Raw genomic sequence first — 15,386 nt, forward strand, 5'->3', positions numbered from 1 at the left:
TGACTGGTAGGATGCTACAAGGATTTAGCAGTAAGTGTATTCTTTACTTAGTGAATAAGTCCATATGTGTGTCAAAAGAACAGAAATGAAAACAGTCCATGAGAAAATGAAAACCCTTTCGATGTTTGTTTCTGATAATTAGGTCTAAGAGAAACAGAAGGATCCTGACGTACATGCATTCACTTCTCCTTTTTGATTCTGTCCGTGAATTTTGGAAGTTCCAAAGCTACGGTCACATTTAGAAAGAATGACATGTTCTCTTCGGAAAACAAACATGCTATCACAGCAAGAAAGAGCCACTCAGCTGGGTGTCTAGAGCTTACACAAGATGTGGGTAGTGTTCAGACAAGAGATTAGGTGCCCAGACACATGGGACACGAATGTGCCTACAACTCTTAGGACCAAGTGGCTATGCCTGTCTTATGTTTCCATGTAATAGAAAAATGACATCTCATTCAGAAAATCTAAAGAATTCAGGCTGCCACCTCGTGGCCGGAAGGAACTTAGCAAGATGAACATATAGGCTTGAAGCATCTGTTTTGCTGCTGGTTCCCCCATGCCCTTGTGCTCTTGTTGATGACTTGGGCATCTCACAAGCCAATCTCAGTTGGTATCTCCTCTTCCCAGAATGGTCCAATTTCTGAAATAAGAGGTCAGAAGAATAGTAGAGCTTTCTCAGCTGCAAGATTCAGTATAGGAACAGAAGACCTCAGGCAAATAGGACCTGTGAACCTCATGGCAGTTTCATGACTTCATTTACTCATTCATTCATCGACCCATTCATTCCTTGAACACATATTTGTTGAGCACGTGAATATGTGAGGGCTACCATGATGATCAAGGCAAAACCCTGTCTTCCTTGAATTGACAGCAGGATGGAATCAAGAGATCGTCCCCAGGGGCTACACAGAGCAACAGATGCCCCCACCCCAGAGTTAGAGATGAAATAGGAGGAAGACAAAATAAGAGGGAAGAGGTGGAAGGAAAGGGTTTCTGGCCGTTTTTTTTTTTTTTTTTTTCTCTGACCCAGAGTATCAGAAGTGAGGGTGTTGGGGGGTGGGGTGAGGAGGAGAGACCCTTCAAGACCTTCCTTCCCTGAAGTTGGAGTGGGGACAGCACTGTGCTGGCCAGCACCTGATGGTCACACCCTGGGCTGTGTGGTTGGTGGCGAAGCTTCCAGGCTGTGGTTATCAGAAAACCTGGGAGCATTCACGCTTCCCTCCTTTGCCGTTCCTGTTTTCCCCTTTCTCATTTAGTCTCTCTGGTTGCCTTTTTCTTTTTTTCTCCTTCTACTCCACTTTCTCTCTTGTCTTCTTCCTCTCGCCTTTGTTCCTTTTCTCTCTCTTACTTTATTCTTTCTACTTTTCACTTTTCTTCCCTGTTTCTCTTCTTTTCATTAAAAAAACACAAATCTCTCTTTCTCTATTACCTTACTTTTTTCCCTTGGTTCCCCCTACCCCACCCATCTTTTTATTATTCCCTCTGCTTGCTGCCCCCACGCCTCCCCTCACCCCCTGGCCCCCAGCTTTCCTTTGCACATGGTGAGATCACTGCAGACAAGCGTGCCCCTCCCTGCCCAACTGTGCTGCATGAGGCGTTATGGAATTTGGTTCTGGGGTCTCTGGCTTCACCTCCTTCACTCCTTGGTGGTGTCCCATAGATTTAGGGGTAGAGGGATTTATTTATTTTTTTAACACCCCAAACATTTTGTATTGGGGTATAGCCTGTAAACAATGTTGTTATAGTTTCAGGTGGACAATAAAGGGACTCAGCCATACATATACATGAATCCATTCTCCCCCAAACTCCCCGTCCCATCCAGGTTGGCACACAACATTGAGCAGAGTTCCCTGTGCTCTATGGTAGGTCCGTGTTGGTTATCCATTTTTAATATAGCCGTGTGTCCATGACCTTCCCTAAGTCCTTAACTGTCTAGGACTGAAGGGCTTTGGATGGGTTTGAAACCAAGTTTGGGAACAGTTGCTCTGGAGACTTCAAGCTGCACGTGTTCAAGGTCATTCTCCTTTTCCAGTCCCTGCCTTTATAACTACCTCTGCGTTCAACAAGGAGCGAACAAGACAGGCGGTCTCCCCACACTGGACCACAAACACAGAGGACGCTGGGTAATTTGGTATTATTTGTTTTTCACGTGTTTTTTCCAGTCAGATGGTCAAGTCAGCTCACGAAGGTAACTTGTTGGGGTGGAGTTTCTTCTGTTATTGTTCATGTACTTTGAACAAATAAAATGTGGCTCTTTATCCCAGAGCTGGGAAATACTTGCCCCTTCCCTGTATTTTTTGGTGGAAGGGGCTAGAAATATTTTGTCTCTGATCCCTAAGAAGAAACATGCTGTATAGAAATGAGATGGTGTATTTGTCATTCACACTAAGGATGCTCAGCTTATAGTCTTTATGGAACCGTGGACTCCAGCACCACCTCTGTTTGTGAATTTGAACATGGCCCCCATCTGAGGTCTGAGCCTTTCTATCAAGACCTAATGGCTCAGAAGAAACCTCCATGCTCATTAGAAGCCCACTCTTCTGCTGTTAGAATAGGGACACCAGACGGCTGCATGTTCAAATCCCCACACCACCTCTTACTGCGCCTCAATTTTTCCTTCTTATAAAATGAGAATATTGATTCCTACCGCATGGGGTTGCTATGAGAATTTAATGAGCAAATATCCTTGAAAAAATGTCAGGGTTAAGCTGTCTGAAGCTGACTGAAGCTGCATCATAGATTTCCTACCTTAGTACCTTAAGGTACCAAATAAACTTAACCTACCATTGTTAAAGATCTTCTTTGAAACAGTCTCTCTAAACACTTTCCATCTAACTTATTACAGTTCATAATTATATGGATTAAAACACAAGAGCCCATTTTAGCGTAGTTAGAACCTAAAATGCCGTGTTGTTTTGTTTCCCTGAAGAATTGTAAAATTGTGTTGCTTTTAAGTACAAAACTCTGAAATATTCATCCATGTCTGAATGCACCCCTGGGGCCTTCAGGGTCTAGTCACATAATATAATGTTAGAGTTTTCCACAGCTCAGTGTAAGGTGACTCTAGTCTGTTACAGAAAAGCATGTCTCAGCTTCCCGTGTCCTTTCCTCTGTGATGTCCAGTATAACTCTGATGCTTGACTCTGAGTCAAAACTCATCTCATTGCCCCAGATTATGTAGGTGAGCCGGGAGAGCGGGTATAGGGAAGGTCCCGGGAATGTTGGTGAGGTGCTGGCCTGGACATCCGGGACCAGCCTTCCTGGGGCTCACATGTTCTCAGACTCAAGCAAGTTCTTGTTCAATTTCTGTAATTCATTAAAATCTCCTCAAAGTTATCAAGGGCAGTTTTCCTACTGAAATGTGTTTTGAGACATAATTTCACGGGTCAAACTAGATAGGACACGAGATAAAATTTGTGCAGTATGGTGTTGACCAAATAATTCAACCATGGATTGAAAAACAGCAAAAAGGTTCAGTTGTCAGATGTCAAGAGTTCAGCGAGTGAGAAGCTTGACCAGGCCTTCTGTGACCTGTGACAAGGCAACACCCTACCTTCTCCGGGCTGTCAGGCGTCCTCAGGGGGTTCCAGCCTTCCTAAGACTTTCTGCAACATCAGGGCACTTCTTGTTGTTCTTGTTGACCAAAAAGTTCGTTTGGATATTTTCATAAAGTGGTATGGGAACATGCGAATGAACCTTTTGGCTCATCCAATCATTACAATTACAGCAAGTGAAATTGCTCTTTTTTTTTGTTTGTTCTAGATACTGTATGGAGTTCAAGACAGAGTCATTGACTCACCACTGTGCCATGGAAAATCGCCCCCTGACCCGATGGATGCAATATCTCCGAGAGGGCTACACAGTGTGTGTGGACTGTCAGCCTCCAGCTATGAACTCTGTGAGCCTTCGTTGTTCTGGCGATGGCTTGGACTCTGACGGGTAAGGCAGAGAAACTGGTTGGAGGATTTCTCTTGGCCGTCATCTGGGGAGACAAGTCCTTTTCATGTCATGCACAGCAGACCAGTATTCGATTTGGGGAGTCACAACAGTGGGGAGAAACTTCCATTTGGCCGTTCCAGAGTCCAGGACCCAGTTCATACTCTAGGACTTAGAGGCTCTGTACCAGAGAGGTGTGGGTGAATTTGGATATTGGGGCTCAGACCAAGGTCTCAAGGGACCATCAGAGACCTGCCTCCAAAGCAGCCATAGACGCTATGCAAACAGATGAGCTTATCTTTGTTCTAGTAATACTGTATTAATGGACACTAAAACTTCAATTTTATAGAATTTGTATGTATCATGAAATAATCTATGAATTGCTTTCAGTTCTTTAAAAACATAAAAATCATTATTTTTATTACTATTTTTTAAAAGTCGAGGTAGAGTTGATTTACAATATTATATTAGGTTCAGGTGTGAAAGTGAAGTGAGGTAAAAGTCGGTTAGTCGTGTCCAACTCTTTGCGACCCCATGGATTTATACAGTCCATGGAATTCTCCAGGCCAGAATACTAGGGTAGCCTTTTCCTTCTCCAGGGGATCTTCCCAACCCAGGGATTGAACCCAGGTCTCCCTAATTGCAGGCAGATTCTTTACCAGCTGAGCCACAGGTTCAGGTGTACAACATAGCAATTGAAAAATTTTATAGCTTATACTCCATTTATGGTTATTATAAAATATTGGCTGTATTCTCTGTGCTGTATTCTTGTGGCTTGTTTATTGTATACAGAGTAGTTTGTGCCTCTTAACCCCCAACCCTAGCTGTCCCTTACCCTTCCCTCTCCCACTGGTAACCACTAGTTTGTTCTCTATATCTGTGAGTCTGTTTCTTTGTTATTTTCACTAGTTTGTTTTGATTTGCAGAATCCACATACAAATGATAATACACAGTATTTGTCTTTCACTATCTGACTTATTTCACCAAGCATAATCCCCTGCCGGTCCACCCATGTTGTTGCAACTGGCAGGATTTCATTTCTTTTATGTCTGAGTATACCACATATTCTTTATTCATTCAACCATTGGTAAACACTTTTATGCTTTCATGTCTTGGCTATTGTAAGTAATGCTGCTATGAACACTGGGGTGCCTGTATGTTTTTGAATTACTCTTTTCATTTTCTTTGGATATATGTATATATACAGGAGTAGAATTTCTGGATCATGTGTAGTAATCATTCTTAACCTGTAGACTACACAAGGGGTGGGTGGGCTGGATTCGGCCCATGGGTCGCAGTTTGCTGAACCCTGTCCAGATGATTCATACCCACAGCAAAATTTCAGAACCACTGCTCAGTGGGGCAGTCACAGTCATGACTAAGATAGTATTGGTGGGCCTAGTTTTGCAGGATCATAAACTCTTTTGATGTTCTAAGCACTCCATTTTAATATGGGGTGGGGTGGGATTCCTCACACAACATGAAGCAATTCATGGGACACCAGGTTGGCATCCAACAATTTAACTTAATTCTGACACTTAATTCTAACTTAATATCAGTCCTACAAGACTGCTCCCTCCTGCCACCCCCTTCAAATACCAGTTTCCAGCTCAGGCTGTGTTACCTGTTAACCTGTGCTTCTGACTGACTGGCTATACATCAGAGATTCCATGATCTCTTCCTCAGGTCTGATTAATTTGCTAGAGTGGCTCACAGAACTCAGAGACACACTGACTGACCAGATGACCGTGCATGTGTGTGTGCTATGTCACTTCAGTCGTGTCTGACTCTTTGAAACCCTGTGGACTGTAACTGACCAGGCTCTTCTGTCCATGGGATGCTCCAGGCAAGACTATTGCTGAAGTGGGTTGCCATGCCCTCCTCCAGGGGGTCTTCCCGACCCAGGGGTCAAACTCGTGTCTCTTATGGCGTGCATTGGCACGCCAGTTCTTTATCACTAGTGCCACCTGGGAAGCCTGATTAGATGACCAGTTTATTGTAAAAGGATGTAATTCAGTAACAGCCCAATGCAAGACAGGGAAGAAGTATGGGGAGGGGTGTCATTCTCCCCACCTCTCCATGTGTTCACTCACCTAGACACCCTCTAAACCCTGTCCTTTTGGCTTTCCTGAATGTCTCACTATGGAGGTGTCATTGATTAAGTCATTGGCTACTGACTGATTCAACTTCCAGCCCTTCTCCCATCCCTGGACCTTGGGGTTGGGGGTGTGGAGCCATGAATTCCAACCTGCTAACCACCTGGTTAATTCTCTTGGCAACCAACTCCCAACTTCAGGTGCTTCCAAAACTCTGCCTACTCACATAAAAAGACGCCTTTATCACTCTCAACATGTAAGAAATTCCAGTGGCTTTGGGGACTGTCAGTTAGCAACTGGACAAAAACCAAATACATACGAGAAATATAGTTTAGTCGCCTGGATGGCCAAATATGTTTCTTGTAAATTATAATATTGCATAAATCTACAGAAATCTAGATTGTCCAAAAGAATTGACCCTTGAAAACATCTTACCTTTCTAAAAACCCATTCCAGTCCTGTACTTATCTACCAGTTAAATCCAGTAACATTATTCATAACTAAGAGACAGGTAGAATTGGTGATGTATGGTTTATGGCTTTTAAAAATGTCAGATGGAATTGGTAAAAATATAGATTAGAAAGAAAAATGTGGCCCTTTCTAGTTAATCATTATTCCCAGAGCATATTTTAATATTTAATAACTTGAATTTATGTTTATTAGTCTCTTGTGTCCAACAGCCTCTATATTGAGTATGCATACAAAGAGTAAAGTGGGTAAAGAATTCACATGAAACAGAAACTTAATATGTAGACTTAATATTTTCCTGAATACCTCATCCATATTTTGACTTTAAAATGAATATTATAATTTAATATGTACCCATAAAGCACCTTCAACCCTGGCTGAAGTTCCAGTGACTTAAAAAATAATAATTTCAATAACAGGGCTTTTTTCTTTTCACTGCTCACGTTTTTCATTATGGGATCAAAGAGTTGGAAAGGATTACAAGGAATCATTTGGTTCAGTCCCCTCTAATTTAAATGTACACAAAACAGTACCCAGCAATCCCACTACTGGGCATATACCCAGAGAAAACCATAGTTCAGAAAAACACATCACTCCAACATTCATCGCAGCACTATGTAAATAGTCAGGACACGGAGACAACCCAAATGACCATCAACAGAGGAAAGGACAGAGGTGCATTACATGCATACAGTGGAATATTACTCAGCCAGAAAAAGGAAGGAAATTTGGTCATTTGTAGAGATGTGGGTGGACCTAGGAACTGACTGTCATACAGAGTGAAGTCAGAAAGAGAAAAACAAATATCATGTATTAATGCATATATGTCGGATTTAGAAAAATGGCATAGATGATCTTATTTGTAAAACAGAAATAGAGACACAGACATAGGGAACAAACATCTGGATGCCAGTGTGGGAAACCATGGGAGATGGGATGAACTGGGGAGATTGGGATCTACATATGTACACTATTGGTACTATGTATAAAATAGGTAACTAATGAGAACCTATTGCATAGTTCAGGGAAACCTACCCAGTGCTCAGTGGTGACCTAAATGGGAAGGAAATCCAAAAAAGAGCCAATATATGCATACGTGGAGAAGGCAATGGCACCCAACTCCAGTACTCTTGCCTGGAAAATCCCATGGACGGAGGAGCCTGGTAGGCTGCAGTCCATGGGGTCGCTAGGAGTCAGACACCACTGAGCGACTTCACTTGGACTTTTCACTTTCATGCATTGGAGAAGGCAATGGCAACCCACTCCAGTGTTCTTGCCTGGAGAATCCCAGGGACGGGGGAGCCTGGTGGGCTGTTATCTCTGGGGTCGCACAGAGTCGGACATGACTGAAGCAACTTAGCAGTAGCAGCAGCAGCTGATTCACTTTGCTGCACAGTAGAAACTAACACAACTCTGTAAAGCAACTATACTCCAATGCTATGCTATGCTAAGTCACTTCAGTTGTGTCCGACTCTGTGCGACCCCATAGACGGCAGCCCACCAGGCTCCCCCGTCCCTGGGATTCTCCAGACAAGAACACTGGAGTGGGTTGCCATTGCCTTCTCCAATGCATGAAAGTGAAAAGTCAAAGTGAAGTCACTCAGTCGTGTCCGACTCTTAGCGACCCCATGGACTGCAGCTTAACAGACTCCTCCGTCCATGGGATTTTCCAAGCAAGGGTTAAAAATACACTAAAAAACCGTACACAAAACAGAAAGTCATTTTCCTTTATGCAACACTTCATATGCTCAGAGCAACTGAGAGACACGAATGCAGTGACCTCAAACTACAGTTCTCAATGTGCAGGGTGGGAGGAGGTCCTCGAATAAGGATTAATTGGTAACTTGTTTTGACAGAACCCAAAGAAAAGAAACAGTTGTGTTGTGATGATGTTTGTTTTTTAATTTCAATTTGTAATGCACTTCAAAACTTCAAGTGTTAACCTTTTTTTTAAAAAAAACTTAATTTATAATTCTGTAAATTAGAATCATCTTTGGTTTGCTTTAGTGTAACTCACATTTTCAAAATATCATTTCAGAAATCAGACCCTCCATTGGCAAGCAATTGGCAATCCTCGATGTCAAGGAACTTGGAAAAAAGTTCGGCGGGTAGAACAGTGTTCTTGTCCAGCTGTTCACAGTTTCATTTTTATATAGATCTTGATATAAATATTTCAAAATGTGTTTGTAAACATGCTAAATACTACTAAGTCATGTTTGACGCTGCATAATCCTTTGAAAACTCTTTGGCCTAAAGTTCCTAAATGTATGTCTTTTCCACATTCTGAAGCAGAGAAAGGAAATTCAGGGGGCCAGTTCTTAAGAAACACAGTGCCTTTATTTTTACTTTTTACTATGTTGAGGACCCATTCTAAAGTCTCCTGTGGTTTTCTGAGCTTGGCCTGTCACTTGGAGTCTCCCCATTGAACAGGTAGCCCTCTGGACACAGAGTAAGTCTGTTTGCACTAAAATGACTACATTTTATTGGTTCACTTACTGGTAAGTTGTCATTTAAGGGTACTCATGCTTTGAATCTTGGGTTCTTTCTTTCTATTCTGTAATCTCTTAAAAACTTCTTGCCTTAAAAAATGTCTACAGATATATGTACACTCATGCGTGCATTTCCCATATATTATTCCACAAATTCTGCAATAATAATTTCAAGCAAATTTGTCACAAGTAATTTTCCACAGGACAAGTTGTTTGAGATTTAGTAAGCAAAACCAACAGCTCTACTAAATATACCTTTTTTTTTTTTTAATAGAACTAATTTTCTTCTGTTAACTGAAAAGCATCAATCAAATGTTCATTCTAGGTCAGTACAATTCCTTTAAATGTTTTAATTTCCATGAAGTGAAATTTTGGCAACAATAAGTGAAACAATTGCTTTAATTATGAACATTCTACCATCATTAGCATTGAAGATTATTTCCAAGGCATAAAGCCTGAAATTGACTACAATAATTTTGGAGTCCAATTTCAAGCTTAATTGAGGTAAACTTACTACTTTTTTTTCCCCATATAGCACAGGTTTTCTTTTGTCTGGAGTAGAAGGTAGAGGCATAGATTATGGAAGGCATAGACTTATTACAGATGATATGATCCCCATCCCCACCCCACCTCTACAAACACAGAAGTATTAGTTTCCTTATTGTATGATTGGAAAATCAATGAACCAGAGACAAAAGGCCTTGTTGAAGAATCTGGACTGACAGAGCCAAATCTTAGCTTCTCATTCAGAATTTAGCTTCGATGAAGAGTCTAATGTTGCCAAAGACTGTTCTGTAAAAGCAAAGCCCTTTTTATTTCTGAAGCAAATTTTAAATTCAGATCTTCAGAGAACTGAATCTGGAGATTTAAACTACAGGTAAACCTCAGAGATAGTTGAGTTTGGTTCTAGACCACCACAATGAAGCGAGCCACAAAATAGTTTTGGTTTCCCAGTGCATAAAAAAGTTACGTTTACACCATATGTTTGGAGTCTATTGTGTGCAATAGCATTGTGTCTAAAAAAAAGTACATAGCTTAATTAAAAAATACTTTATTGCCCAAAACTATTAACCATCATGTGAGTCTTTAATGAGTAGTAACATCAAAGATCACTGATCACAGGTCACCTGAACAAATATAATAATAATGGTGAAAAAGTTTGAAATCTGCTGAGAATCACCAAAATGTAACACAGACACACAAAGTGAGCAAATGATATTGGAAAAATGGCGCCAATAGATTTACTCGATCTAGGGTTGCCACAAACCTTCAATTTGTAAAAAAAAAAAAAAAAAGGTAATATCTGCAAAGCACTATAAAATGAGGTGTGCCTGTATATGAAATTCCTTTGATTTCATATGTATAAAATATTATTTACTAACAAATGATTTACTAAAATACCTATTTGTTGGCACTTATCATGTAATGATATAATGACAATAGCAAGTTTAATAGGGATGGAAAAGTCCCCAATATTTAACGCTGAGAGTAGCAGTATTCTGAGAATGTATTTGTTTAAATGTCAGGACAGTTTTGGGGTAAACTAAATTCTTCATAAATTAACAATAAAAATTTGAGTCTCATCAGAGTTAGAAACTTCAACTATCAGCTCAGTATTAACATTTCAAGACCATTTCTAACATTTGTAAAACAAAACTTTTTAAGGCATACCTGGGCAATTTTCAATGTTACTTAAAGTTTTATACCAGTAAATAAACTTTCTGCTCACATTTTGAAAAGCTCTTTACTTGTTTGGCTAGAAAATACCCAAGTTTTCTGGACAAGTCAGAGAATAAACAAAAAATTTCACAAAAGCCAAAAGAAAACATTATAGAATTGATAGGCATATGTATGATGACTAACAGCAATAAAGCTATGATGTATTTATGGTTCCAATATGTTATAACATTCAGCATATTTGAGTTGTATAAAATCAGTTTTTTCAAATTACATATTTAGCTTTCACTACATGACCATTAATTACTTTCATATTGAAGCATATTTTTGTTATTTTTATTCTTATGAAGAATTTCAAGGGCTGGAAGACATAACTACTAAATAGTGATCTTGAAAAGCTTATTATTACTTCTAGCGAAGCCCACGGAAACAGTACAAAACTGAAACAAACTGCAACATGTGGTCTAAATGATGAAGGAAGAAGCTCGAATTTTTTATTTTCAGAAATAAAGATCAAGGAATTTAAGACTTCTTTGGTATTCCTTTTTAATGAGTACGTTAGAGTTGGAGTCCTTTCCAATGACACTCTACAATGATTTACAGGCTCTAGCACTACTTAATCGGAGAAGGCAATGGCACCCCACTCCAGTACTCTTGCCTGGAAAATCCCATGGATGGAGGAGCCTGGTGGGCTGCAGTCCATGGGGTTGCTAGAAGTTGGAGACGACTGAGCGACTTCACTTTCACTTTTCACCTTCCTGCATTGGAGAAGGAAATGGCAACCCACTCCAGTGTTCTTGCCTGGAGAATCCCAGGGACGGGGGAGCCTGGTGGGCTGCCGTCTATGGGGTCACACAGAGTCGGACACGGCTGAAGCGACTTAGCAGGAGCAGCAGCAGCAGCAGCACTACTTAATAGGCTGATTTTCAAAAGTGCATGAGAAAAGTAATTTGAACAAAAGTAGATATACCCACTCAGGAAAGAAGGGGAAAGGAATGAAAGATGGTGATCATTCAGTAGAGAAAAGCTGGGGGAGGGGAAATGAGAAAAGAAAAGAGTAGAAAAAGGAGCAAGGTAAACTATAATCTCATTGTTCTTTTTTTAGGGTCTTTCTCGGAATTTAAAAAAGTTTTTTCTTTATTTTTGTGTGCGCTGGCTTTGTTTCTGTGCCAGCTTTCTCTAGTTGCAGGGCGCAGGTTTCTAACCGCAGTGGCTTCTCTTGTGGAGCACAGGCTCCGGCGTGGGCGGGCTTCAGCAGCAGTTGTGTGCAAGCTCAGTAGTTGTGGCGGACAGACTTAGTTGCCCTGCAGCCTGTGGGATCTTAGTTCCCAGACCAGGGATCAAACTCATGTCCCCTGAATTGGCAGGTCTATTCTTAACCACTGGACCACCAGGGAGTTCCTTTTCTTGGGATGTTTTTATCTGAGAATGTTGAAATTATGCATACATAGCAATAGCAATAACTTAAATTGTTTAGTTCTACTCTGGCATAAAAATTGTAATTACCATTTCTTCTAGGAATGCACCAAAATGATGTAATATAAAACTAGTTCTGCCCTCTAAGACTATTTGGTGAAGGTTTGTACAAATAAGTGTAAGATGGTTTAGAAAACCTGAATATTCTGATGAATATATGGAAAGGGAAATGAAACTTCTAGATCAAGGTGACAGATGGATAAACATGTTTATCTTCTTCCTCAACTCCCATTGAGATTATAGGATTCATGGAAAAGTCTGTAACAGAGAGTCTATAACACAGATGAGAAGGCAGGGATGGAATCAGCTCATAGATTTTGAAGAAACTTTTTGAAGATTGAAAGCACATAGCATTCTATGGGTGGATAAACCAGAATAGAGGGACCATACCCTTTAAAACATGTAGAAAAGAAGATGGAAGTAGGGCCATTCTTCTTGGGGTGTGGCAGTCCTACCAAGCGCAAACAAAATGGATTTTAAAACTCCCCACCCCTAGAGACAAACTTGTGAAATTTAAAATCAAGGATAAAGAAAAGACTATAAAATCTTTCAAAGAAAGAAAAGCAAATTACCTACAAAGGAACAAAAATTCCCATGAGAAACAGCAGTCTTCTCATCAGCATCAGTGGATACTTGAAGTCTAATAGAATAAAGCCGCTAAGTTCTGAAGGATAATAATTTTGAAACTAGAATTTCTGTATCAGTCAAGGCACTGATTAAAGTGTGATGGCAAAGATTCAGCCTTTCAGAGGTGTAGAAATTCAGAAGTCTTGTGAAATGGTCCTCAACAGGGTGTTTTTTTCTTTCTGACTTTTTATTTTGTATTGGAGTATAGCTGATTAGCAAACAATGTTGTGGTAGTTTCAGGTGAACAGTGAAGGGACTCAGCCATACATGTAATGTATCCATTCTCCCCCAAACTCCCCTCCCGTTCAGGCTGCCACATAACATTAAGCAGACTTCCCTGTGCTCTACAGTAGGTCCTTGTTAGTTATCCATTTTTAAATATAGCAGTGTGTACATGTCGATCCCAAACACTAGGATACTCTTCTCAATTAAACATGGCAGGCTGACAATATATTTATCTCCTTTACCTCCAGATTCCCAATAAAATTACAGTTAAAGGATTTTTTTAAAAAAAGACAAAGAGTATACTGATAAGGAGATTGAGAGGGAAGAACCTGAAAAGAGGTGGCTGTAAAGTTTCAGGACCAGTGAAGCAGAAGAAAGGAGAGTCAGATGCCCAGAAGAGGGAATTTCAGTAAGCAAGGGCCTCTCCAGTATCCCAGGAATGTAGTCTTAGCCACTAGACCACCAGGGAAGTCCTGGGGGACCCATTTTACAGTGCCTTTTCCCTTGCCACCCTCGCCCAGACTGAAATGGAGTATAATTAAACAGGGACGCCGAAAGACTGTCTTCTTAGGGGAAGACTGAACTGGAAACAAATCCCAAACTCTACCCTTCTCCCCAGGGAATTGTGGGAACACTGCTTTAGGTCTAAGAGGTTGTCACCACTCAGCCGTCCTGTGAATCTGCGGCCCAAATTCTCATCACCAGGCTGGGCTTTAGAAATCTCACACTGCTAATTCAGTTTCAAAGTGGTTCTAACCAACCAAAAAAAAAAAGAGAGAGAATTAAGAGAAGTTCCCAGATTTGGAATTAACTGCCTATCAGAACAAAGTCCAGCATAATTCAGAGGAAGAAAACAAAATCTAGAACTCAAAGTCATTGGTCAGCAAACTACAACCTGCAGGCGAAATCTCCTGCAGTTTCTGTAAATGTAATTTCCTTGGAATACAGTCAGGCCCATTTATTTGCATGTTTATGTCTGTGGACCATTTCAAGCAGAGTTGACAGAAACCCAGTGGCCCACAGGCCTAAAATATTTCATCTGGCCCTTTACAGAAAGCTTGCTTACCCTGGCTTAGATCACTGACATTTAATGTAATTACTCGTGTGGCTGCATTCAGGAGCACCATTTGTTTTTTTGTTAGTCCTTGTGGTTTTGTTGGTTTTTGCTTCCTGTTCCCCCTTTCCCTGCTTTTGCTTTCTTAGGGATTATTTAAATAATTTTTACTATTTCAATTTATATATTAGTTATATATGTGTATTTTTAAAATGGTTGCTCTAGGGGTTACAATATCATACCTAATATTTTATAATAAAGGTAACAGTTAATATTATTCCTCTTTAAACATTTATTCAGCTGCCTTGGGTCTTAGTTGTGGCATGTGAACTCTTAGCTTTAGCATTTGGGACCTGACAAGGGATTAAGCCTGGGCCTTCTGCATTGGAAGGGCAGTCTTAGCCACTGCACAACCAGGAAGTGCCTAGTATTATTCATAATATTACACTTCATGTAAATTGGAAAAGCCTTGCGGGCATAAACTGGAAACTCAGAGAATGAATCTAAAAATTGACAATGGGCAGACCTTACATGATAACACTGAGCCATAACCTCTGTGGCAATCAGTTTAGAAAGGGAAAGGGAAAGGGAAGTCGCTCAGTCGTGTCCAACTCTTAGCGACCCCATGGGCTGCAGCCTACCAGGCTCCTCCACCCATGGGATTTTCCAGGCAAGAGTACTGGAGTGGGGTGCCATTGCTTTCTCCAATCAGTTTAGAAAGAGGAACTGAATTCCCAAAACTATCTACCCAGAATGGGCAGGACTCAGTTGATGACTATCAACATCCCATTTTTTTGTCCCTACTTTCAACTTAAGAGCAGAGAAAGCCAAGTATGATCCCCAAAACAATCATATAAGATGCCTGCTGCTAGCTGGCCAGTCTCCAGCTTCGTCATGCCAACAAGCTCCAATCAGAGCATGCCTGAAGCCTTAGCTTTTGACTACAAAGCTTTCCCACTGTAAACATCTGCCTGCATCTCTGCCAAACACAAGTGATGGTGGCTGGCTTCCTTAATATAGCAAGCTCTGAATAAACAGCCTACTTGTTTTCATTTTTCAGTGGTTTCATTTATTTCCACAACTCAAATATTTGTGATATAAGGAGGAAGCACAAGCTGGAATCAAGATTGCCAGGAGAAATATCAATAACCTCAGATATGCAGATGACACCACCCTTATGGCAGAAAGTGAAGAGGAACTTAAAAGCCTCTTGATGAAAGTGAAAGAAGAGGGTGAAAAAGTTGGCTTAAAACTCAACATTCAGAAAACAAAGATCATGGCATCCGGTCCCATCACTTCATGGCAAATAGAAGAGGAAACAGTGGAAACAGTGGCTGA

The 15,386-nt window shown here is 40.7% G+C and overlaps 1 protein-coding gene across 3 annotated transcripts in view; it reads left to right on the plus strand.

Annotated features, from left to right (window-relative positions):
* Positions 1-11,197, plus strand: part of SBSPON (somatomedin B and thrombospondin type 1 domain containing) — a 33,029-nt gene extending 21,832 nt beyond the window's left edge. For 2 of the 3 annotated variants that reach the window (XM_025265248.3, XM_025265249.3), the window contains exons 3-5: positions 2,033-2,123; positions 3,763-3,939; positions 8,539-11,197. In XM_025265248.3, the coding sequence (XP_025121033.1) occupies positions 2,033-2,123; positions 3,763-3,939; positions 8,539-8,656 (386 nt within the window). In that variant the 3' untranslated portion in view covers positions 8,657-11,197. The remainder of the gene's footprint in view (positions 1-2,032; positions 2,124-3,762; positions 3,940-8,538) is intronic. The other variant, XM_044928689.1, reaches the window with a different exon arrangement.
* The last annotated feature ends 4,189 nt before the right edge of the window (positions 11,198-15,386 follow it).

Source organism: Bubalus bubalis, chromosome 15 (assembly GCF_019923935.1).
Source record: "Bubalus bubalis isolate 160015118507 breed Murrah chromosome 15, NDDB_SH_1, whole genome shotgun sequence".
NCBI classification, from domain to species: Eukaryota; Metazoa; Chordata; class Mammalia; order Artiodactyla; family Bovidae; genus Bubalus; species Bubalus bubalis.